The sequence below is a fragment of the Macrobrachium rosenbergii genome, chromosome 51 (assembly GCF_040412425.1).
Source record: "Macrobrachium rosenbergii isolate ZJJX-2024 chromosome 51, ASM4041242v1, whole genome shotgun sequence".
Classification (NCBI taxonomy): domain Eukaryota; kingdom Metazoa; phylum Arthropoda; class Malacostraca; order Decapoda; family Palaemonidae; genus Macrobrachium; species Macrobrachium rosenbergii.
The window spans coordinates 55737883-55762882 of NC_089791.1; the positions used below are offsets into that span (position 1 = coordinate 55737883).

Consider the following 25000-nt stretch of genomic DNA (forward strand, 5'->3'; position numbering starts at 1 on the left):
TTCCTGTCCGACCGTCAACATTTCTTATCTGGCTTACCCATCCTGCTCGCTGACAGGCTACCAGAATTTTTAACTCGAGAACTTTAAAAAAAAAACACCCTTTCTTGCTTTAGTATTCAATCTCTGCTGACGATGGAACTGAGATAGTACGGAAACGTTCAAGCCATTATACTGCTAATTGAATGATTTGAAATTTGCTTTTCTTGTTACTTGGTGTAGTTAGAAAATTTCCGCTAGACTGAAAGAAGAAACACACACATATTCTAACTGCATGCTGGAGATTAATTGTAGGTTTCTTTTATATCTAATACCTGAAAGGTGGGGAGGCCTGCTGGATTAATTCCATAATCAAGTATTTCGGTCCCCGCTGTTAATTGCTAACTTGACAGGAGCAGGTCATGATTTTCCCGGTAATGCCGCTAATGGCAGCATTGTTAGGATGGTGGCACGTCAATATCCTCTTTGAACGAGTCCGAGGCACAGTAATATATGATATTTTGAGGCCCAAATAACTTATTTAGGCAGTTATGTGTATGCCTTACGTTGAAACACTTTGTCCTTTGCGGTTTACCATTCCGCTAATCCGAATAACCCTGAATAAGTATCCTAAATTTTGTATCCATAGAACTCGTATAAATACTACCATTTCCGTAGTTCATGAATCCAGTTGATTATTATAGCTGACAATTGCCTTGGCTGTGCTTAAATATATATATGATTTTCTAAAAAGTGTACATTATCACAATTGTCTCATCTCATGGATAGTGATGATTTGGAGTAACGTAATTGCTTTGCTGTATCATCTGAATTTTTCATTCCATCAGTTAAGTGAACCGGAAGGGAATTTTGTTAGATGCTTCCTTTTTAGTTTTTTGTAAAAGAACACTATTGCGGTGGCTGTTTGTCTGTCCGCCGGCACTTTTTCTGTCCTCCCTCAGATCTTACAAACTACTGAGGCTAGAGGGCTGCAAATTGATGTGTTGATCATCTACCCTCCAATCATCAAACATAACAAATTGCAGCCCTCTAGCTTCAGCAGTTTTTATTTTAATAAGGTTAAAGTTAGCCATAATCGTGCATCTGGCACCGCTATAGGTGTCAACAACACAGGCCACCACCGGGCCATGGCTGAAAGTTTCACGGACTGCGGCTGAGAGTTTCATGGGCCGTGGCTGAGAGTTTCATATGCATGATGCGCTGTATAGAAAACAATTGCGCCGAAGAAACTTCGCCGCATTTTTTACTTGTTTTTATTATAACCGAAGTGTTGTATTGATTCCAGAAGTTGTTCGCTAATGGAATACCTAGAGTGTATGTTTACAAATGATTGATTAACCGTCATTCAGTTATCAAGTGCGTAAATAACTGTAGGCTTGGTCAGATTCTATTTTAGTACATACAATATTTTATGCATATATATATATATATATATATATATATATATATATATATATATATATATATATATATATATATATATATATACTGTACATACAGTATGTATATATATATATATATATATATATATATATATTTATATATATATAAAGTATTTATAAAATACTGTATACGCTGTGATTCTGATAATTCTGATACTTTACCACAGCGAAATGAAAACTGAATGTAATGACTGTGTGGGCTTTATCTCTAAACCATTATGAAGTAACTGATACAGTTCCTTTAGTATTTATATTGTAAATTTCTATCACTATGCATCAGTCCTTTGATAATGGCTTAGAAATAAAGCCGAAACCGGTCTGGATTTACACACAGTTCTTCATTTCCCTGTGGTAAAATGATATATATAATTATATTATATATATATATATATATATATATGTATATATATATATATATATATATATATATATATATATATATATATATATATATATATATATATATATATATGCTAAATAATGTATGTATGTATGTATGTCAGTATATAAATAATATATATATACTGTATATACATACACACACACACACACACACACACACACACACACATATATATATATATATATATATATATATATATATATATATATATATATATATATATATATGTATATATCGTATATATCGTCTTATCAGATGTGATGGGGGAACGCTATGTGCTCACGCATCTGTTTCTCACGTAGCGCGATGTTCAATCTTTAAGGTTATGGCATCGTTCTCCATCTGCCATGGGGATTTGATAATAGTCTGCGTTCAGAGGTATGTTTATTCGTAGAGCTGGCAGCTGGCGAAGTACGACTGGCCATTATTTTTTTTTTATCTTCCTTTTTATCTCCTGAAGGTTAGAAGGGAGCGTTTATTAGGGCAATAAAAAAGTAAATGTATCTGGACTGATTAAAAAGTTAATGGGAAGCCATTTCGTGGGCACGTTGAGTCCGAGAAAACGAGAGAGAGGTGAACGTTTTAAAGAAATTAAATAAAATGCACAGATCAAAATCTTTGCAAGTTTCAAAAGCAAAGGTATTATTCATTTCTTCTTTGCCTCATTGATCAGACACCTATCATCATCAGATCAGTGTCATTGCTAAACGGTGGAGTTTGTTTACAGTTCGTCATCCTTGAATGCTCTCTGTTTATACCAAGATCTGAGTTTGCTGAGGAAATTCAGCGATGAATCGCGTTCATCGTCAAAGGAGAGATGGAGTAACTGAACGCCATCTCACGTACACATGGCTGTTAAAGGAAGCTGGTAGTTGCAGATGCAAGCAAGCCCTTGAGATTGGCAGCGTGACTGGAGAACACTGTCTAGTTAAACTCAGCTCGTTTGGTTGCGGCCATGAGTCACATGTGTAACGTTGCATCATCTTTCTCGGCTGTTTACGGAAGTTTTCGGTGATATTTGGCGAGTTAAGATGATTTAATCTTCTCTTTTCCGGGTTCATTAGTCATTAGATTACGTTTATGACTGAAAGAACCGAAGTACTTGACACTTCTGGCCTGGGTAGAAACTGAAAGCAAAATATTTTAAAATTAGTGGAGGAGTCACAAGTGATTAATGGCATGGTAATGAACTAACTCTCTCTCTCTCTCTCTCTCTCTCTCTCTCTCTCTCTCTCTCTCTCTCTCTCTCTCTCTCTCTCTCTCTCGTAAAGAAAAAGCACATTTGGCTCATAACCTTGAAACCCCAAGTTCGATCCCTAAGCAGCTCTTCGTTGGGAGAGTCGGTAGAGTTGTGGCCCATCACTCGCTAGGCCCCGAGTTCGACTCTCCTGCCGGCTAACGAAGAATTAGAGGAATTTATTTCTGGTGATAAAAATTCATTTCTCGCTATCATGTGGTTCGGATTCCACAGTAAGCTGTAGGTCCCGTTGGTAAGTAACCAGTTGGTTCTTAGCCACGTAAAATAAGTCTGATCCTTCGGGCCAGCCCTAGGAGAGCTGTTAATGAGCTCAGTGGTCTGGTAAAACTAAGGTATACTAAAAAAAAAATCGATCCCTAAGCGAGGAACTGAACAGAATTTACGCGTTTTTACAAATACATCATGCCTTTGTAGACCTCAGCACCTTGTACTAGTTTTCAGCGGACTGTTGTGGATCCCAGCTTGCAGTGGAGATAGAGAAAAAAATAACTTAATAACGTGAATGACCAGTATGCCGTCAAAATATTCATCTTCTTATCGATATTAAAGGAGAAGTTCCTCACCAGCATGCAGTCAATCAGATGTTCGCTAATGATGAAAACGTATACAGCAACAATAGGGAACTGAAGCGTTCACGACGCTAACATATATATATATATATATATATATATATATATATATATATATATATATATATATATATATATATATATACACATACACATATATATATATATATATATATATATATATATATATATATATATATATATATATATATATATATATATATATATGCATGCATACATCTGAGTGAATGTGACCATTAGATTCCATTTTCATGAGATATTCTCTTGGTATTTGAGCACTTCTGATGACATATAAGATGCTTTAACGTATTTGGTTATATGTTTTGTATAATCCCATAACATTATCCACTGTATCGTTCTTCCCGACGCAGTGTTCAGCATTAATTGCAGTGTTACCATGTACAGTTTCCTTTAACTTGAAATTTTAATTACTCCGAAATTAGAATGTCGAACCTTTTACGCAAAAGCTTTAAGAAATTTATTTTTGTTAAAGCGTATATCACTTCACCTTATAGTTTTTGTTGAGTTGAAAATAAAGTGAATTCTTTGTTTTGTATGCAGGATGAATATTCTATAACTGCAGCAGCAGTATATTTTTTTCTTAATTTAGTTCATTGTATTTTCACATTGGTACGCCATTTTATTCTTCTACAACATAATTTATATCTGTTTGTCACTAAACAAATGAGAAAACTTTAACCGTTACAAAAGTCTCTCTCTCTCTCTCCTCTCTCTCTCTCTCTCTCTCTCTCTCTCTCTCTCTCTCTGGGCAAGAAAGAGAAGTTTAGTGAGGTCCAAATACTAGCATTTGCACTGTTGTCTTTTATTAATGCTGTAGATCAAAACTTCTCAGAAAAGGTGAACCAACAGAGATTCGCGACTTCTCGCTTTTTTCAGCTAATGTGATTTATCATGACAGCGGCTGTATTTGGTAAGTTTGGCGCGTGTGTTTGGAAATATCGACGGTACAACACCTGTTGCCGTTTCAACGGGCGGAGAAGTTTTGCTGAATGACATGGCTGTACAAACAGGAGGTCGCGATAAAAACTCACTGGTGTCTGTTTTTATTGGAGTAAATCCTAAGGCTTAGAGGGAAAGTCTTACGTGCGGTGAATCATCATAACTGATATATCCATTAGTTTTCCCTGGTCGTACCTAGAAATTAGAATGAGCAAATAAACGCCTGTGATGCGAATGATCTTAAGGCATTAAATTCTGCTGTTTGTTACCGTTTCGGTAGGTCTTCACATTGTAGAACTTTAATAGATGTGAGGTGTGTAGGTTATCTTCTCACTTATCTTACTCTAGAAATATATAGATTTGGCGGATAGTGTGAGTAGACGTCGAATTTTGGCATTACATTTTTTTTTCCTTCTGAGGTTCAAAACTGTTTGCATATAACTCTTAGCTGAATAAAACATTGTTATACCAGTGCAGTATCTGTAAATAAGGATTATTTTTTGTTGGATGAAATATTGCCAGCTAGATCGATGGCTGGTAAGTAGGTAAAGAATGGTATGTATAGAACGGTTTTCATTTGTCATGGATAATATATTTCCGGTCCATTTTTTATAAATGTACAACCTTTTATGAATTGATGTCGTCCTTTCCAGAATAGACGAAAAAAGGTGTGCGTATTATGTGAAGAACTGATAACCATCGACAAAGTTTTACCAGTGACTGGCATTTTTATGCAGGAAAAACCAATGCTGATATAAAGTCTTAACTATAACCTCATCACTGTAACAAAAATTAACAAGTAAAAAATGCGCCGAAGTTTCTTCGGTGCAATTGAGTTTTCTGTCCCATGATGGCCTCAGCCACGGCCCATAAAATTCTTAACCGCAGCCCATGAAACTCAGCCACGGTCCGGTGGTGGTCTTTGTTGTTGGTACGTATAGCGCTGCCGTAAGTGCGATTATGGCTAACTTTAACCATAAATAAAATAGAAACTAATGAGGCTAGAGGGCTGCAATTTGATATGTTTGATGATTGGAGGGTGGATGATAACATACCAATTTGCAGCTCTCTAGCCTCAGTAGTTTTTAAGATCTGAGAGCGGACGGACAGACAAAGCCGGAACAATAGTTTTCTTTTACAGAAAGCTAAAAAGTATATTATTTTTGACGGTTTTTTCTTCGTAAACGGGCGGTGATTTCTATATTTCAGAAGTTGAATGCAAAACTGCAATGAATTTTGAACTGTGGAGACTTTTTCATGCTGCACTTAAGAAAATGGGAAATCCGACATGCATGTGCTTCATGACTGAGGGAGAACGGGTCGCACCCAGCTTCTGAAAACAAGATCTGCAAATGATATCTAGAGATAACTCAGAGACATCCCTGTCTTGGGTTTTGAGTCCATTCGCTATGCTCGGGACAAGGAGAGGCTCTGAATTATCAATAACAGAGAAGATGACGGCGAGTGAACTCTTCCTCCTTCCCGCCAGATATGGAAGCAATACACTTACATGTGTAAATTACGCATCTAGATAAACATGTGACATTGACTTAGGTTGAGATATAAAAAATCAAATCAGTGCTTTTTCGAGTTATGTTTATATCTAATCTGAGATTTCTTGTTCTTGAACATTATAATGAAGTCGAGAGGGATACTAAGCAAAATTATAGAGAGGGATATACGTCTTGGAACTGTCGAACTATACATTTTGCCCCCCTATTTGTCTAGTGATATCTGCCTAGATTGGTATTTTAAAATTCTGCTCTAATAACTCTGCCTCAGAAAAAGGCGTAAAGTGCATTGTGGAACAATGACGATATATTGAAGAGAGTATTATGAGCTGGGATTGTGGGGGGATGGGGAAGGGCCCGGTTATTCAAGAATAGAAAACATGTATTAAAGCCCTAAGATGATTGGGAATTAAGGAGCAGTAAGAGGTAGATCTCTCAAGTGTAAATACTTGAAACAAACCTCTCGAGATCATTGAGAATAGTCATTAACTCTTGTTGACATTGTCACACACCTTGAAAAAAAGTTAAGTATACCTTATAGTTTAACCAGACCACTGAGCTGATTAACATTTCCTAGGGATATCCCGAAGGATTAGATTTATTTTACGTGTCTAAGAACTAATTGGTTACCTAGCAACTGGACCTACAGCTTATTGTGGAATCCGAACCACATTATAACGAGAAATGAATTTCTAACGCCAGAAATAAATTCCTCTAATTCTTCATTGGCCGGTCGGAGAATCGAACGCGGGACCAGCAGAGTGCTAGCTGAGAACGATACCCACCCGTCCAATGAGGAACTCACACACCTTGTAAATGTGGACAGTAATGGCAAAGGTCGCCCAAGCCTTGGGAGAATAAGTGAAGTATGAATTAAAATAAGATAAGATTTAATGGATCACCAATAGATTGTGCCAGGGAGTTTGCGGCGACCCTTCGGCCCCAAGTTGCCTTCACTTTTTATCCTTTTATTGTACCTCCCATCTTACTTCCTTTCTTCAGTCTTCCACGAACATACACACCAAGAGATATGGGTGTCCATCAAGCACCGACATTCAGTGATTGTAGATAACAGGACAGAAAAAGATAAGAAAACTGCAATAACGATAGAAGAAAATTGTTAAAGACATGATGAAGCATACACTGCACCTGAGACCATTCATAATGTGAAAAAACCATCAATTAGGAAACAGAACTCTCATTATCCCAACTTTCCCGCGACCTCTTATTTCTCCCGAGTAACTAAAGCCATACCAAAAAATTCTTCGAAGCAATGCTGTCTGTGAATAGCTAAGCTTCAAGGTCTTGGAAAAGAGAGTGACATGGAACTTCCTTCTCTAAATTTTCTTTCAAAGTCAGTGAGGCATAATTAAAGGCGGGCGGCGTCATGCTTTATCTGCTATTTATTTCTAGGAAGATCTGTCAACCAGAAGTCTCTATATCCCGATTGTCTCCACGTGAAGGTCGTTAATTTCATTGTTACTCAGCAATAATCGGCCAAGTGATAACAGCAGTAGATAAGTCAAGACCAGGGCAGCTCTTCCCACTCGGGCTGTAAGGACTCCAGACTATTGCATAAAGGAAATCCATCCTTTCTAAGATTTGTAGTTGGAAGAGTTTTTGTATCTGGGTCTGTTCATCAACGCCAACACTGCATGGGAACAGCCTTCCCAAAAGGGAGTATGTTATAGATAGCAAATCATTACAGAATTCATCAGCAGGTCTGCCCAAAAGTGATATTGGCCAGGAACACATGAGTCACCTTTCACCCCACGAAGAGAATGAATGATATCGCATATGTCCATTGACAGCAGGACAAGTTAAAAAGATATCAAGAAAGTGTAATTAACATGTACTCCTAAGACTGAAAATGAAATGTTACGTGTAATTTTGGTCAAAAACAACAAAGAGCAATTTTATTTATCACTTGAAAGAAAAAATGTTTCCGGTAGCAGACGATGAAGCTAGAGTGACAACACAAACACTTCCGTGAGTGTGTGTGTGTGTGTGTGTGTGTTTCGGTGGCGAGAGACTTGAGATGCTGGGAGAAGTCGCCCGTGCGCCACCGCCTTTAAGCGGAGTCAGGGGGATGTGTGAGAATTTCTTCGACGAAGGTAACAAGAGAAAATACATCCTGTGCAAATAAACTCGATTTGTTTCAAGCAAAGGAAAAGGCATTGCTCTAGAAGGAGGGTTTTAATCGTAAATACAGCTGAATGATCATTTTAGATTATGATTGAGTGACCACGTTAGTCCTAACGCCAGATTATTTTCTGACAATGAGGTAATTAGTCACTGTGATGGATTTCTGAATGAGATGGAGAAGAAAAGTTTTTGGGGGGAGAACTAGAAAGGGCGCAGAATTTACTTTGTTTTCTGGGCAAATGTATCCAGATATTATACAAACAGGATTGGGTGTTTAATCAACGCCCACCTCGGTTAAGAAGAACGGCTGAATGTGTGCCTTATTGCCGGTAGCTTTTCAACACTGCCCCGCGTTTGCTGTAAATGCGTATCAGTGGTCGTTCATTGGCAGAGGAGAAATGGTGTTGGTGTAGCTTCCCCATTTGTAAAGGCTTGCAAAAAAAAAAATGCTATATTATTCGTAGTTGTCCAGCTTCTGAAGGCTTATGAGAAAAAGGTGTGTGGTCTTAAAGTAAAAGAAGATTTAGATATATATATATATATATATATATATATATATATATATATATATATATATATATATAATGTATACATATTACTGTATATGTTCTTATGTTTTGTTTATGCACAGAAAATGTTTGGATATATATTCTGAAGTAGGTGTGTAGAGATTTTTATTGGTACAAAAAGGGGGAACAGAAACATAGCTTGGAAAGCAGTTTTGTATTTGCAATGAGATAAACAACCTTGCCATGCAAACGAATTGTATATGGAGGTTTGGTTGTATTATATTGGATAGTAAAAAACGAAAAATTTTATATGTATTTATTTTGTATGACATTGAATTTAATCGAGGTTAACCTTGAAGTTAAATTTCTCTCTTCAATAGGTGAAGAAAATTGGACCACGAGAAATCGAAATTTCAAGAAGTTAAGATCAAAGGTTTGGTGTAAATATATATTTCCAGACTACAGTAAAAGAGCAACACAGACATGAAAGGGTCTGGGTGATAAAAACGGTTAGCAAGCAAATTACTCGTAGAAGCCAGGAACCATTTTGATGTCGTTCTGAAGAGGAGAGCCATGTAGCAGGGAGATATGGAGATGTTTGTTTAGTGAAATACAACAATCAGTTAATGGTTGTGGAGAGCTGCCACCAACACGCCCGCCTAGATCCCATATTGCTGAACCATTACTTATCTCCTGGGTGATTTTAAAAGCATAATAAACTCTGAAAGTTAGATTAGATAATAGTCAAAGGTAGAGCAGTGGGTATGAATAAAACTTCTCAAAAGTAAAGCCAGGTAAATAGCTACGGGGTTGGGCTTGAAGACAGTGTGGTCGCGGCATATAAAAATAAGCAGTCAGTGATGATTGATGTCTTCTCGTGAGATGTTATGTGCAAGTACCTCCTGATTCCCTCAACATTTTGTAAACATTATGGCCATCGTGATTTGCGCTTGAACGTTACGAACTTTCTGACTTGGAAAATACTCTGCTTTAAAACAAGAATTTCTCTCTGTTCTAGGATTGTTAATAAAAGCATTAAATCTGCTTGTTCAGTTTGAAAAGAAAGACTATCCTGTTCTGTGTTTTAATGGTAGTAATGTTTTTTCGGTTTCTCAAGAGATGATGCTGTAATGATGCTATAATTTCAAGTTATTGTCGTTTGTTGTCAAGATATAAGGTTTTGGCATCGTGCATTTGTTTATGGTAGTTTTTAAAATTTGTAATTGTTCTTCTTTGCAGTTTTTCATGCTATAAAAACAGATTTACTGTAAATTTGTAAAACTGGATTAAATTCTTCAGCTGATAGTTTTATTTTATTGATAGTAGTTCTCTGCTTTAACTGAGTGAATACCCAGTGGTGGTGCCTTGGCAGAAAGAAAACGGTATTGTTTTTACTAGGTAGGAAAGAAAGCATAGATAAGTACGTGCTGTTGTTTAAGTAAAGGCTTGATTAAAGTCTAGTTGTTTTAAAAGGCCTCGAGAAATAGACAAGCTGCAAGATTTAGATAGATAGGAACTTGTCTGGGAAAAAAGTATTAGTCTTGCTGTACTTGGGGCTAGCTGCCAAAATCCCCCTTGCCTGCCCGGTGCCACTCGCAAGGGGAAGAAAAAAAAAAAGAGAAAGGAAGAAGAAGGGTTGGAGGAGCGGATGCCTTGGCACTTCCTCGCTCGACCCCCAGGAAGCAAGTTCTACCTTTGCATTGACAGGTGCTCGACTCTTGTTGTGTTGAAAATGTTGCTTCAGAAATATTGGTGACTTCGGTCGTTGGTTTTCCGAGTGTTATTGCCAGACGAGGTGAAAGTTCAGTGCTGGCTTCCGTACCTGTGCATCGATGCGCCACACTGGGGGACCAGAAAGTGCCAGTTGAGTGATAATTTATGAGATAATTCAAGTATGTGAGACATAAAATATGGAGGAGAGATACATCACATCTCAATCCTCCATCACCTACGACCACCTCCATCTGCGATAACAACCCGTGAAAGGGAAAATCGTTCCCATACGTTACCACTACATAAGGGAGGCCATACAGAACTGTCTACAGTTTCACGCCCTGAAAAGAGGGTTGTAAGGATGGCGAAAATGAAAGTATTATTAGTAATCTGTAGACCAAAAGGGGAAAAAAGAGAAAGAAAGAACACGATTGTGAATTCTGAGAAATTTTGCCCCTTTTTCCTTGTGACTTAATGGTGTACTTTATATTAAAGTGAATGACTTGTAAACTACTTAATATTTCGTTTATGATATGTTTCCGTAATTTTCTGAAAATTTTTTTAATGATTTAGATGAGATATATTTTGTATATATATATATATATATATATAGTATATATATATATATATATATATATATATATATATATATATATATATATATATATATATATATATATATATATATATATATATATATATATATATATATATATATATATATATATATATTTATATATTTATATATATATTTATATAAATTAGAAAGAATCATTATTAATTATTGTGTTATTGTATTTGCGGTTTCTCGTGTGTTAATTATTTTTATTTAGCTTTAGTTTTAGGTTTCCCAGTGACCCGTATGCTAGTTGTTACATTTTTCTTTTAACAGCTGAAGGGACCCTTCCCTGCACACTCGTGTGTTTACATCGCAGTGTTGTTTTAAAGGGTAATGGCTCTAGTGGCAAAGGCTTTGTCGAAGAGAAAACATCTCACAGTCGAAGTAGCTACACTAGGGACATCTGGCATGGCGTTTTCTCTCCCGTCAGGAATGTTCGTGTTTAAAGGGACTTGCAAACTGTCCTAAACATTTGCCTTATCACTGGTCTCTTTTAACCAAGCCCAGAGACCTCTCTCTCTCTCTCTCTCTCTCTCTCTCTCTCTCTCTCTCTCTCTCTCTCTCTCTCTCTCTCTGTTGCTAATGGTATCACAGATAAAACCATGATTTTAAATTGGGCAGTACATTTGCCCAGTGGATGCTCTTGTAACGTACTTGGAGAGTATTTATTTGATTTTTAGGCTTTCATTGGTATTCTCGTCGATGGTATTTTACTGCAGCTTTTGATATTTATGTAGCTTACGACTCTTCGTTAAATGGGAAAAGCCATCGATGGAAAGACGGATATAAGAAAATACTCCATCGACTTTGCAAATGATTTCCACACACCTTTTGTTCTCGAAAGTCGTTTAGAGATAATTTGGCACCCCGCAGCGTGTCAAGAAGCATGCCAAGGTGTTGTAGATTTAGACTGGCCATTCCCTCTCTCACGTAATTTACCGATTAGGCTGAGATAATTATTCGTCTGAAGAGGAGTGATTACCCATGCTAAGGTAGATATCATCCTGGTAACCCCAGGTACAATAACTTAGTAGTAAGGCCGTTGAAATCAGATAAGTAAACTTCTCGTAGAGCGAGACCTTCACATTGTGTGGAGCGATCTTATATTTTTTTTCGCGTTTTTTTACATAAATCATCACACCTTTGTTTTAGTGAAAAGGCAATAAAGATCATAGTTGTCTACTAAAGACTAAAGAAGTTTGTATAATACATATATATATATGTGTGTACGTAAATATATATGTATACACTACACAAAGATATCCATATATACATACACATTGATATTATATATATATATATATATATATATATATATATATATATATATATATATATATATATATATATATAGCAGTCTATATATACAGTATTTATATACATATATATATATACACAGTTGAGTCAAACGAGGCATAGGTAAAGATCAAAATTTGTAAGCATTTACATCTAAGGACGCTAAAGTACAAGTAAAAATGGAAATATCTGAACTTAATTTCAGAACCGATATGCGCCAAGAGGAATAAGAGGCCATAAAATATAGTAAACAAAGACGTCCATATTATGAATACGAGTCAGTAGGCAGAGGATGATCATGTTGACGGGAATTTTCGTGAATGGCACTAAATGTCTTTTAAGTGGTCAGTTCTGCTTGATCGGCGTAAGTCTTCAAGGCATGGACCCGAAACTGCTGTTTTAATATCTAAATATAAATTGCATTACAGTATCTACACTTATAGACCATAGATAAGACAACTGTATTTCATCGGTATCCTGTTTTTGAAGTTGGAAAACTTTTCGAGATATTCTTTGGCCAGAAACTGGCAAGAGTCAATCTCATTACGTCCTGTTTTCTGGCAAAGGGCGTTGTTTACATAATCTCTTATTATGTCATCTAACGTTTTTGCTCCAGCATTTTGTTTTGTCTTCCTTCTTAATATGATAAAGAACTAGCAGTATACCCAACAACTTAAGTTTTTATGTAGGTTTTGAATATGTTATTACTCTAACAGGTATACCAAGACCATTCGATTCTGCTCCTGACATTTCAGCATGTTAATTTAATCAGGAACCATCAGTTTTGCTTTGGTTACGGAAACTCAGAACTTTCGAAAAAAGCTATTAATTTTAGAACTATTTACATGACAATCACACTGTTACCTTAAGATGATCATGGTATAGTTCTCAGAATTTTTTATTTTTTAAGTAGGTAAATATGCTAGTTGGGGTCCCCAAATCATGTTGACTTAGGACTGAACGCTGGGTGCGCTGAGGGCTAAAGACTCCTTTAAATTTGAATTTAAATGAAAGAATTTGCGGACACAAGGAATATGGATTGCGGGCATTACTTAGTCAGGCTCCCGTTGTCATCAATTTAGAACAAAGTAACGTTGGGAAATATAGCATTTACTTGTTGTCTTTGTGAATACTTATTGCCTATTGTTCAGAGTTTATTAATCTTTAATATAATGTCTCTTTTAGTACAACCATTGCAAATCAGAATCTGGTTGCCTTCGTTTCTGCATAATAACTTTGGATGCTTAATGTCTCTGATCTTCAGAGTTGGGCGGAAGATATAGCACTTCAAAAGCTTGAGGCTGTTGATGACAGTAAATGGAAATTTATTCGTCTTACTTCATGGAGTGATAATGAGAAACTACAATGCCTAAGATTAATACCACCAGTGCGACTCTACTCGATCTATTTTAACCTGATGGGTGAGGTGTAGTCTCGGAACATGAAATGTCCTAAACAGCAAAGTTTATTTATCTCATACTTCTTGTAAAGGAAAGAGTTAAGACATTTAAATTCAGATCATGGAAATTTAAACAATTTCGAAACATTGTACATGATCTGTGTTTGAGTATATGGACTCTTGATGAGGAATTCTGACCACCCGAAACATAAGCAGTATATTAAATACCCGTTGCATATGCCTGATTTCTCTTTATAATGGTGTTAAGAATGATCCAAGGTAATAACCATTAGAAACCGTGATATTAATCACAAATTGGTTACTTTTAGATTCATCAAGTAGCTTCTTCTTTCTCATTTTTCTATTAGAATGATAAGTTTGGTGCCGCTCGTAGGTGGCGTTAATCCATCTTCAACGCTCAGGCTAGAGCAGCCAGTGTGTAGGTCAGATTTTTGCAGTTTTCTTCCTTTCGGGGAGTTAATTAGTGTACAGGGCATTTCAGATTTTGTTGTGAGATTCATCACCCTTTGGACCTAGCGCTTACTGCTTTTGGAAGTGACAGTGCTCTTACACTTCTGCCAAAATGTCACCACATCTGAACAGGCTCACCGTTTGTTTCATGGCAATCATCAGCGGCGAGTTCTTTTAGCGGAAAAAATGACGGAAACCAATATCCAAAATGTTGAGAATATACCAAGTTCATACACTTCCTGGACTCCACCCTCAGTCATCAGACACCAGGATATGTATAAATACCTTAATTATCAGGTTAATTGAATTTAGAACACAGAAGTGAGAGAGAGAGAGAGAGTTGTTGTTTTTAAATTGCTAAATGACAATGAGTGTTTTGGCCAGAAAGCTTTCTCTTTGCAATGGTATAAATCACACTTTTTCCCAATGGGCAGGTTGTACTCGATGTACTCTAGAACGATTTCTGAGAGAGAACAATATTTGTGCAGTTATTGGTTTCTGATATATATATTTCAGTATTTTTATGCATTCCTTTCCAGGTAGATAATGGATAGTCAAATTTCTCTTAATCACTTTTTTTTTTTTTTTACTGCACGATTTCAATCAAATGATTGGAAATTACTCCCTTCACTTGAACGGGTTCATTGAAGGTTTTGTAGACCGGCCGTTAAAGGGTTAGTCATACGGCACACAACTCAGGCTGATTACAGGATATCGAATGAATCATTTTGTTATTGTTCATGATCAGAAAATTGCCCTTTTCTGTTGCTAAGGTCATAAGTGTCAAGTTATTAAACATACCTGTGACCGGTTGATGATTCCATTTGAAGCAAAATCCTTTTAATCTGTGTATGACTTCACAGGATCCGATGCAATTTCAAGCAGAGCTTTCGGAATTTACGAGGTCATTGTAAGACTGACAGGTTAAAACTCGTAAATTACTGGGATCTTCAAGAGCCCCTGATATTAATGGAGTTCATTAAGGTCATTTGTTTCGTCGCTTTCATTTTAAGCCCCTTCCTTGTAATTTCCACGTCCATATTGATTTAATTGATGACACGGCCATTAAAGTTTATCTGAAAGCCACGAGCGATTTTCTTAATTCACAAACGTTACATGACCTTTCATTCTTGTGTACAACCCACGAAAGTATTATATTTCCCGATCGGGGATCATACATTGTTTTTCAGTGGTGAAGTTCAAACTAAATATTAGTAGGTCATTGAAGTGAAACATATTCATCAAAGACTGTTAGTGGAGCGTATTGATTCAATATACTTTTTTTTTCCACTTAGATCTTGCCTCAATTTTGTGTAGCTTGTTCATACATAAAGTGGGACTCCAGATTTTTTTCTCTTTGCATCCGGCAAGACATTTGCATAAATTTACGTAAATTACGGCAGCCGCTGGAAAATCTATTTCATGAATGTATTTCGTTGTGCAGAACTTGCAAGTTATATCTTACTATTTTTTCCTCTCTTGCATAGGAAGTTCTTCGTATTATTTCCACTGGATACAATGATGTTTAGTGTCTTTGGACATTCGTCCAATTTCTTATTTTCATGCTGAGTTCAGGGTTGCATTTATTATTTTTTCATTCACAAACGTAATTCAGGGCTGTGCATTGTCGTTATTCCCATTAGATGCTGAGTTCAGAATTGTATTTTCTCCTTTGTATCAATTAATGCAGCGTTGAGGATTACATTTTTGTCACGTTCGAACTTCAGGAATACATTTTTTGTCACCTTCCTCAGGTAATGTTGTGTTCAGAATTGCATTTAAATCATGATTGGGCTATGAAGGATTCAGCACTTTGTCGCAGTTGTTTCTCATTTAATGTGGCTCTTAGGAGTGTTTGCTTATTTTTATGTTTCTCAGTTTCATGCAGAATTTAGTATCGCATCTTTGACATATTTCTCAGTTAATGGCAAGTTTACGATTTCAGTTTTTAAAGTTTCTCATTTTCGTGAAAAAATTAGTCTTTTTTTTTTTTTTTCATCTCTATATAGAATCCAGGATTGCATCGAATTCTCTTTTGTTACCGAATTAAGGATTGCATTTTCACTTTTTACCGTTAATTTGAAGCTCAGAATTGGCTTGTGTTTTGAACATGTTTCCCGTTTTGATAATAAGTTCGTGATTGTGCTTTTGTTTTGTTCATCGTTTTATTTCATGCTTAGGATGTCATTTCTGATTTATTAAGGTGTTTAGGATTGCTTATTTGTCTTGTTTCTCAGTTCCAGGGCAGGTTTAAGAATGTGGAATTTAGGAATGAGTCTGTCACGTTTTATCGTATTTTTTGTTTCATTCAAAGTTCTCAGGTCTTATCCACGTTATTCGTTCTGTATGGAGTGTGGGATTGCTTATTATTCATTTTCTTACCCATACGTATACATACATACATACTTAAATGTGTGTGTATATATATATATATATATATATATATATATATATATATATATATATATATTTTTATATGTATATATGTATATATTAATATAATTTGGAGTATAAGGCTTATATTACACACACACACACACACACACACATATATATATATATAGACTGTATATATATACAGATTTTTGTATACATTTGCTTATGTAGGTATGTGTGTTTTGACATGAAGAAGCACATACGGAAACTTTATTTGATAACTAATCAAATTTCTTCAAATGTCTGCAATATGTTGGGAAGAAAAGCAAAATGAGAGAGCCACTTAAAATGGTTTTAATAAGGAATTAAGTAAGAAGGCTGTTATCTTTTTTGTTCAGCGTTGACGGTATGTTGATTAAATGCCTTAGTTGTACTTATTTATTGATTTATCATTGACTTCTTGATTATATCATTAGTTTATTACTGACTTTTCATATTAATTATATTACTGCTCAAATCTCGATAGGCAAGCATATTCGGAAGAAGTCTGGAGTGTTGAATAAGGACGGAGATTCAACGGGACCCGTTACATGTTTTTGTTGGTGGAGTTGGTGCTTGTTATTAAGGAGTTATTAAGACAGACAGCAAGCCTCACGCCAGGTTATCGGGTATAGGAATCGAAAGCTCTATTATTTTATTTAAAAAAATCTCAAATGAACTCACATTTTTCCCTGTGAAGGATAGCATTTTATCTCTCTCTCTCTCTCTTCTCTCTCTCTCATACACACGCATACACTTACACACACGCGCTCACACCCACACCACGCGCACGCGCGAAGACAAAGGTGGTATAATTAAAGATTTCCTTCCAGACACCACTTTTGGTTCTTGGCTACAATTTATTTCTGGCCAAGTGCAGAGTCCTCTTACGAAAGGTATTTACGGGGTTTCTTGTGAAAGGAACAATGGCGTTGAGGACTTTGCCCTTCGGATAAGAGGTCGTAACTCCTGCAAGTAATAAGGCGCGAGAGATGGCGGAACTCGGGTATAAAGTAAGGGACTCTGATCACGAGTTATGGATGAGTGTAGCAGCTGTAGAAACAGCAGCACCACCAGCGGATTAACAGTCTGAGAGCTTGGATTGACTTATTTTTGTCCGACTGACATTAGTCTCATTACAAAATAAAGGATGGAATAGATCGATATTTTATGGCTGCTTTCTGGCGGGCATCTGTATTAGAAGACTGATAAAAAATGAAGGTAAAGATTATTGTGAAATTGCTAGTAGCACCTAGGATTTGTTAAGCAGCAGTGAACAATGATAACAGTAAGGATTCCAGTGAATATTGGTATTTTCCTTTTAGAACATATTCCTGGTTAAATGAAATCAATGCTACAAAATGAGATATAATTACAGTATTATTGCTCACCCAAATAAAAACCAATTGTAATGTCAATTATATTAAAATGATTTTTTATTTTGTAAAAGAGGAAAGTGGCGAGGACGATAATGAATGCCCTCAAAACATCAATTCCAAGTGCTACGTAAATAGTGACCAGTTCACTCATTTAGGGAATTGAGCAAATCAGAGATTAAAGCCAACAGTTATATCTTTTAAGTTCATCATCGCCTCCAAGGCCTTGCAACGCAAAAGGCTTCTGTGATACTCTGCCACTCATGTTGTCGAGCGCTTCATCTCCCGCAAATCACCACTCATCCTCAGCCTCCGGTCTCATGGCTCTCATCCAAACAGGTCTTGGTCTTCTAACTGACTCTACTGGTGCCCACTGGAGCCACACTGACGCTATCATGTATTATTCCCTAAGGTGTGAAGCGAAGGACATGTCCAAGCCACCTGTATATCCCCGTCATCACTACCTTATCTGCATACGAAATATCCGTAATTTCCTTTGTGGCATCATTTCTCACTCTGTCCTCTCCTCTGACTCCTAATATTCTTTATTCTGATAGCAAATAATTCTTTTAGATGTGGTTTCATTGTCTTATGATTCATGTCCATATACCAATAAGATCTTACCTCATCAAGCGATCTCAGTCTTTTTAATTTTCAAATGTTCTTCAGCTTGCCGATTGTCCCTTCGTGCAGACTCTTTCTTCACTATTTCCGTTTCCTAGATTTATCTCGAGTCTCGTCCCTCTGGAAGTATATTGGATTCTTTTATGCAATCTTCTGATTCTGTGGTGCTTTGCTGATTACAACAGCTTCACCTGCTTATTCTAAATCTGTCAAGTTTCTATCTTTGCCCCAGTCTGAACCCTCTCTTCCGTCTGTGACCACTTCTTTCATAATGAAGTGCATGAGAAGGGCAAAGGCAAAGATGATGTAACACTTCTCTGTAGCAACCCCCGATTACTGTAGATTCCGTTGAAAAACTCCATCAACATTAACACTATCTATTTCGTCCTTGGATAATTTTTAAGTTTGCATTTGTATTTAAACTTAGATCCTTGTGAAAAGTAGCTGTAGAATAGAAAGTATAAATGCGAAAACTGACACTAGGTAGTTAGGAGCGGCATGCAGTGGCGGGTCCTTGGGGTTAAAGGTAGGGTATTTTCGGATTGATGTTCTTGCGTATGGTGAAAGATGGTTGAACACTTGTAAGCGTTTTGTTTTTACTCAAACTTTTCTGGTCGCTGTTTGAGGTCCAGAGTTGCAAGCACTTTGATCAATTTTGTCGTAGTTTATTTTATATATAAGTGCATCAAAGGGGAAAGCAGGAAACGAACACCAAGAAATTGTTCAGAAAAATGCAATTCAAAGGAAAAACATATCACAGGGAGAAGGCAGTACTGATATTGTATCCAGATAAAAATGTCCGATTAAAGAAAGTGATGTTGCCACCTGACGAGCGAAATTATCAGAGACTATGGGTGCGTGTAGTGAAGGAAGTTGTAGCGAGAATACGTGAGTGCCAGCAAGTGCTGTAGATGTTTTGGCACTCTGGCATAAGACAGAAAAACAATGACAAATGTTTTCTCGCTGGGACAGCTCGTGTCAGGGTCCCCATCGGGGTGAAGGGGATGAGAAACGGGAACGCTCGCAGTGTCAATCCCCATATTGTTTAGACACATTCGAACATTACGTAAACAAACACTGGCGCGTTTCCAGTATCCACCTTTATCTTCATAAGGACTTTTTATATTTAAATGGCTCGTTCGCTTCCTTATTTTCCATATTTTTTCCCAACCCAAATATTCCACCAGCTTTTTCAAAAGTTTTTCTAAATATTTGTTATGCTTAAATTTGAGCTGACATGGATCAAAGTGAACATTTTAATCGAAATTAGGCTTTTTATCTGTTTACAATCGAGATCATTGTGTAATCCCATGCAGTTATGTGGTGCAAACTTTATCATCGGGATGCTGTCTCTTTATCTCGTACCAAGTGACCTAAATCTTCATTTGCTGTAAAAAGGAAAATTCTTTGTGTTGCAAGGATTCTTTAACGGGGGTTGCCAGGCTTTGTAAAAAGAGAGAGATTTGGATAAGTTATGATCTTGCTTTTGACATTTATGGGAATGATGCGCATTTTGTGGTAGGAAGTGCCAGGCGAAGGAAAATCAGGTGTGTTTTAATTCTCAAGGACGATTGAATCTCTCTCTCTCTCTCTCTCTCTCTCTCTCTCTCTCTCTCTCTCTCTCTCTCTTTCGGTTTGCTTTATACTTACATCATTTAACATCGCAGGTTTATTATGCCAGTCGTATTTTTAAGTGAAGGTGATCTTTGTGACTTTCGGAACTGCAGACTGCTTAATTTTTTTATTTTTTTTTAATATCGCAAAAATAACGCAGAAATGTGGAAAACATAAGTTGCTTGTCAAAGCATAATTTTTTTTTTTTTTTTTTTTTTTTAGGATGAAGGTAAAGCCAGCATAATGATATACAGCGTATCTTGAAACTTTTGATGTGAGAAATCTTAAGACTGGATGCATTAATTTCTCAGTAAGTCGAATATTTCATGTGGGGGAGTGTGACATGGTTAGGAGACGACCTTTTTTGGAGATAGTTATAGGAATAGGCTAATCACTGTAGAGATACAGTTATGACTGGTGCTGCCAAAGAAAACTTGCTCTGGTAAAAATTGGTGGCGTTCTTTAACAAAGGAGAATTTAGAACCGGAATACTGAAAATTTTGTGGTTTTGATATTGAATAGTAGCCTGTAAAATTCATGCCTTATGTGTGTCAGAAATGAAACATGTCAATCAAGAGTCAAAACAGAGATAATATGTGTTTAGTTGTGTTTGAACTATTGATTTAGATCTGCGTTTACGCTTCTCTTAATTGGATATAATCAGTTATATCCCTTATTGGGAGATAATTGATTTTGAGTTGTTTAAATCATAGATAAGACTGTTTGAGATTTTATGCACTCTTTCTTTATTTAAGTAACTTCTAATTTTCATATCTACCTATTATTTCCTGGCTTGGTTTTAGTTTCCCTTGCTATTTTATGCGTTAATTCTTCGGAGTGAAAAATATTCAGTAACAGACAAACTATTAGAGATTTTTGAAAATTTTACTTCTCGTCAACAATATTCAAAAAACAAAAAGCTGGTCTGTGGTTTTCATGAGATGCTTTCACAGACACAAGAAAACTCTGCCAAACCGTAAATTATATTTCGCAGTGCGAGAAACTAATGTCTCACAGTATAGTGTAAACCAGAATAATTATGCCGCATATAGATTAAATATCCGCCTATTGGAACGGTTATTGAATGACCTCCCTAAAGTTAGTTGCGTGAAAACTTTGTCGTGAAGCCGTTGTTCTGTAGAAATATTTCCTTTTGAACTTTATTACTTAGAGGAATTTGTGGCAAACAAATTCGCAGTCCAAAGAGGATAATATTTTCACTGTGTTGCGTGGGGGTGTTCTTTAGAGTATTGCCAGAAATGTGTCGGCGCAGCTGAGGCGAAGGCAATTTCTTTTTATACGTATTTTTCTTTATTCCTTATTCTTTATCTGTTTAGGAGAAGCTACCACCTGCTAAAATAAATGATATTATCTTTGGCTTATACAGTCAGAATATCTCCTAAAGAACGTGAATGTTTTGCCTGACGCGCTGTGTGAAAAGTTGAGAGATATTGGCCCTCCGGGAGGTTGGGGAATTGGGCCTCTGAGACTATGTAAATCCTTCTTAAGAATCTTTTTTTTTTTTTTTTTGGGGAGGGTGGGCGGTCCTCCTCTGAATTTGTCTTTGGTTAATTTTTTTTTAACCCTAGTTGAAGACATTATATGGTTTTGCTCCTATCCATGCTTCGCTTTGTTCTTATGTTTTATTATTGCCATATTTTTTATTATTATAATATTTATGCGTCTATGATACTGTAAACTCCTGCTTTATGATTTTTTTTTCAAATGTTTTTCTTCTTCCTATAAGCAGATTCCTATAATAACGTGACAAAGTCACTTGCACCCCTGAAGCCGCAAAATTCGTGGCCAATTGATCATGAAATTCAGAGGTGCTCAAGTGAACTCGCATCACGAGCCATACGAACAGAGTGACATTCGGAGAAATTGGAAAAACAAATTCCATAGACATTATTGAGTTTTTTAGTAGCCAATTGTTTTGTGTGAGTTTTTTCTACCCTTGAAGTTTTTTTATTTTTTTTTTTGTCTGTAGAGTAACTAGGTTAAGTGTCGTAGATTAGTCCTTGTGTTCTCCTGTTAAGATAACTTCGGATTTTGATTTTGAGTGTGACTTCAAGCCTTCAAGATGGTGACCCAGCTGGTAGTCGAGGATGAGTACACGATCAATGTAAAGCTTCGGCGCCCCTTGACAAATGGGTCATGCTTACCCCCACCCACCATAACCATCACGCCCGATGACCCCACCATCACCATTTTACCCTCCACCAAACGTCTCACTAACTCACGCCCAAGCTGCCAAGTCAGTCAACGGCGCACCACCTATGGTGGTTGGATGTTCGACCGATCTCTCGAAGCCGTTTCCTTTGGAAGGTCCCTCTTGGTGCCGCTACAAAGCAGATGACGACTTGAACGACTTGAAGCCCCAGCAACTTAGTATCATGCCACCACCTCCTTCGACTCCTGCTTCTCCTCCCCCTCCGCCAGTGAGGCGGACATACCTTGAAGAACGCGTTTCCGATGACAAAGTCACCCATGGATGCCTTCGCCTGCCCCTGGTTCAGGTGTTCAGTGATGATAATATGCTGGTTGCAACTAACAAGTTTTCTACACCTTCGGAGCTCCCGTCATCATCGTCTTTTCGCTTGCAACCGGCTACTTCATCTTTCAGGAGCAATTCTCCTTCCTCCCACGCCTTGGCACCACCGCCACAACTGCAAGAGCCCCACCCAACCGCCCCAGGTTCACTCTATGTCGAGCGCATACCTGCCCACTGCAAGTCTGACAGTGGGGTTTTGTATGTGCCACCTGTAGACGAACGCCGACTCCGTCGAAGTAAGCAAGACGAGCCTCCTGCTAAGGGCAATTCACGAAGGACTCGGGCCAAAGTTAATGATGTAGCATCCCCGTCTCCTCCTCCTCCTCCGCCTCCTCCAGCAACCTCCGTAACTTGGACACCGCCGGAGAGAGTGCCCCCGAGGAGTTCGTCCTCAAAGGCTGCTGCTCGAGCTCTCTTGTCCGAAGTGCTAAGTCCCAGAATCGAGAACCAGTTACAGCATCGACCTCCATCGCCTCGACCCCAGCGACTTCCGCAACCTAGGTATTTATAGAAACCCCAATTTTGACAAGAGCAACAGGTTCAGTAGCAACGGCCCGATAGACTTTTCTCCCAGCGATCAATTCATGCCGTTTGAGAAGAACGACGATGAATTGGCTCTTAACAGTAACAAGAAGAGTACCGCGCTCTTGAACTTCTCGGTCAGCAAAGAAAATAAAAAGAACGCCTCTCACAAAAACGCCACCAGATGTATTGCAACGTCGCTCAGCGGTGTCAACACTTTCAAGAACAACGATCCTGTCAGGGACAGGGACAGGGATAGAGGCAGCTTGGTCTTTGACGATGCCAACTTTCCTGTCCATCTCACCGAAATCGAGAACATCGGATCACCAAGTGAAGGTAAGTCAACTGTTCACGGAACAGTTTCCGTTGATCTTTTTAGTCTTTGTTTTATGCTTTTAGTTGTTAAGGTCACTGGAGTATTGTAAGTTTTATCCTCTTATTTATTTATTTATTTATTTTTTTTTTTTTTAATTTTAGACCGCCTTGTTCATTGGAAAATTTTGCATTAGTTTTTTGCCTTCTTATTTTCTTCACTTGTGACTCTGTTATAACATTCATTGTAATTTTCCTGTCATCAAATTTTTTGTCATGTAATTGCACAATAAAAAGTAACGAAGTGGCAGACGAAATCCGTACATACATACGTTAAAGCAAATATTTCTGAATATGTGCCTATGTGGCATCTGTGCAAAGATGGCGGCAATGTATATTTGGGCATGAGCACAGAGAATGTATTTTCTGTTGATTTAGAGGGAGGTCTTTTGCATGTATATATATATATATATATATATATATATATATATATATATATATATATATATATATATATATATATATATATATATATATATATATAATATAAATGTATATATTATATATATATATATGTGTGTGTGTATTTGTGTATTTATGTGTATGCATTTATGTAATTTTATGTTACTGATTCACACGTTCCTTTTTTATGTTCTAAAATATTAAGCTACTAATGCCCATTAATAACGCATTCACTTAAACTGGAGAATAACTTATGCCCACAGAGAATTAGGCATTATAAATGGACCTACCCTGAAGAGGATCGGAACCCACGATTTTAGATTGACTAAGTTGACCTAGCCTTTGGGGTAAATTATTTCCAAGGTTAATTGATTTGATATTACAGTAATGAGTATTTGTGGCTTAATACTTGACAACATTGTAATTATTATTTCACGGATTACAGAATGCACTGTCATACGGCACGGCCGCGCACGCGTGCACTCACACACACACATACACACACACGACACACATATATATATACAAAGAGAGAGAGAGAGACGAATGTGTCGGAAGGAAGATACGAACCAAAAGGGTGGAAAAGATCCATTTATTACCAGGGATGAGTATATATATATATATATATATATATATATATATATATATATATATATATATATATATATATATATATATATATATATATATAAAGGACACTCATTCAAAACTGGATGGTATCTACACCATCCAGTTTGAATAAATGAGGTCCTTTTAGCAATTCTGCTAATGCATAGAACAATTGTGTATGTGATAAAAGTTAATATAT

The 25000-nt window shown here is 36.9% G+C and overlaps 2 protein-coding genes across 2 annotated transcripts in view; both read left to right on the forward strand.

Annotated features, from left to right (window-relative positions):
* Window positions 1-25000, forward strand: part of LOC136833424 (uncharacterized) — a 1156799-nt gene that overhangs the window by 800814 nt on the left and 330985 nt on the right.
* On the forward strand, window positions 10259-23407 carry LOC136833508 (uncharacterized). Its single transcript, XM_067095736.1, has 2 exons — window positions 10259-10522; window positions 22093-23407. Exon 2 carries the CDS (start codon window positions 22535-22537, stop codon window positions 23405-23407), a length of 873 nt encoding a protein of 290 aa, XP_066951837.1. The 5' UTR covers window positions 10259-10522; window positions 22093-22534.

Coding starts and splice junctions, on each gene's coding strand:
- LOC136833508 (XM_067095736.1), top strand. CDS start 22,535: ATGACCCCACCATCACCATTTTACCCTCCACCAAACGTCTCACTAACT.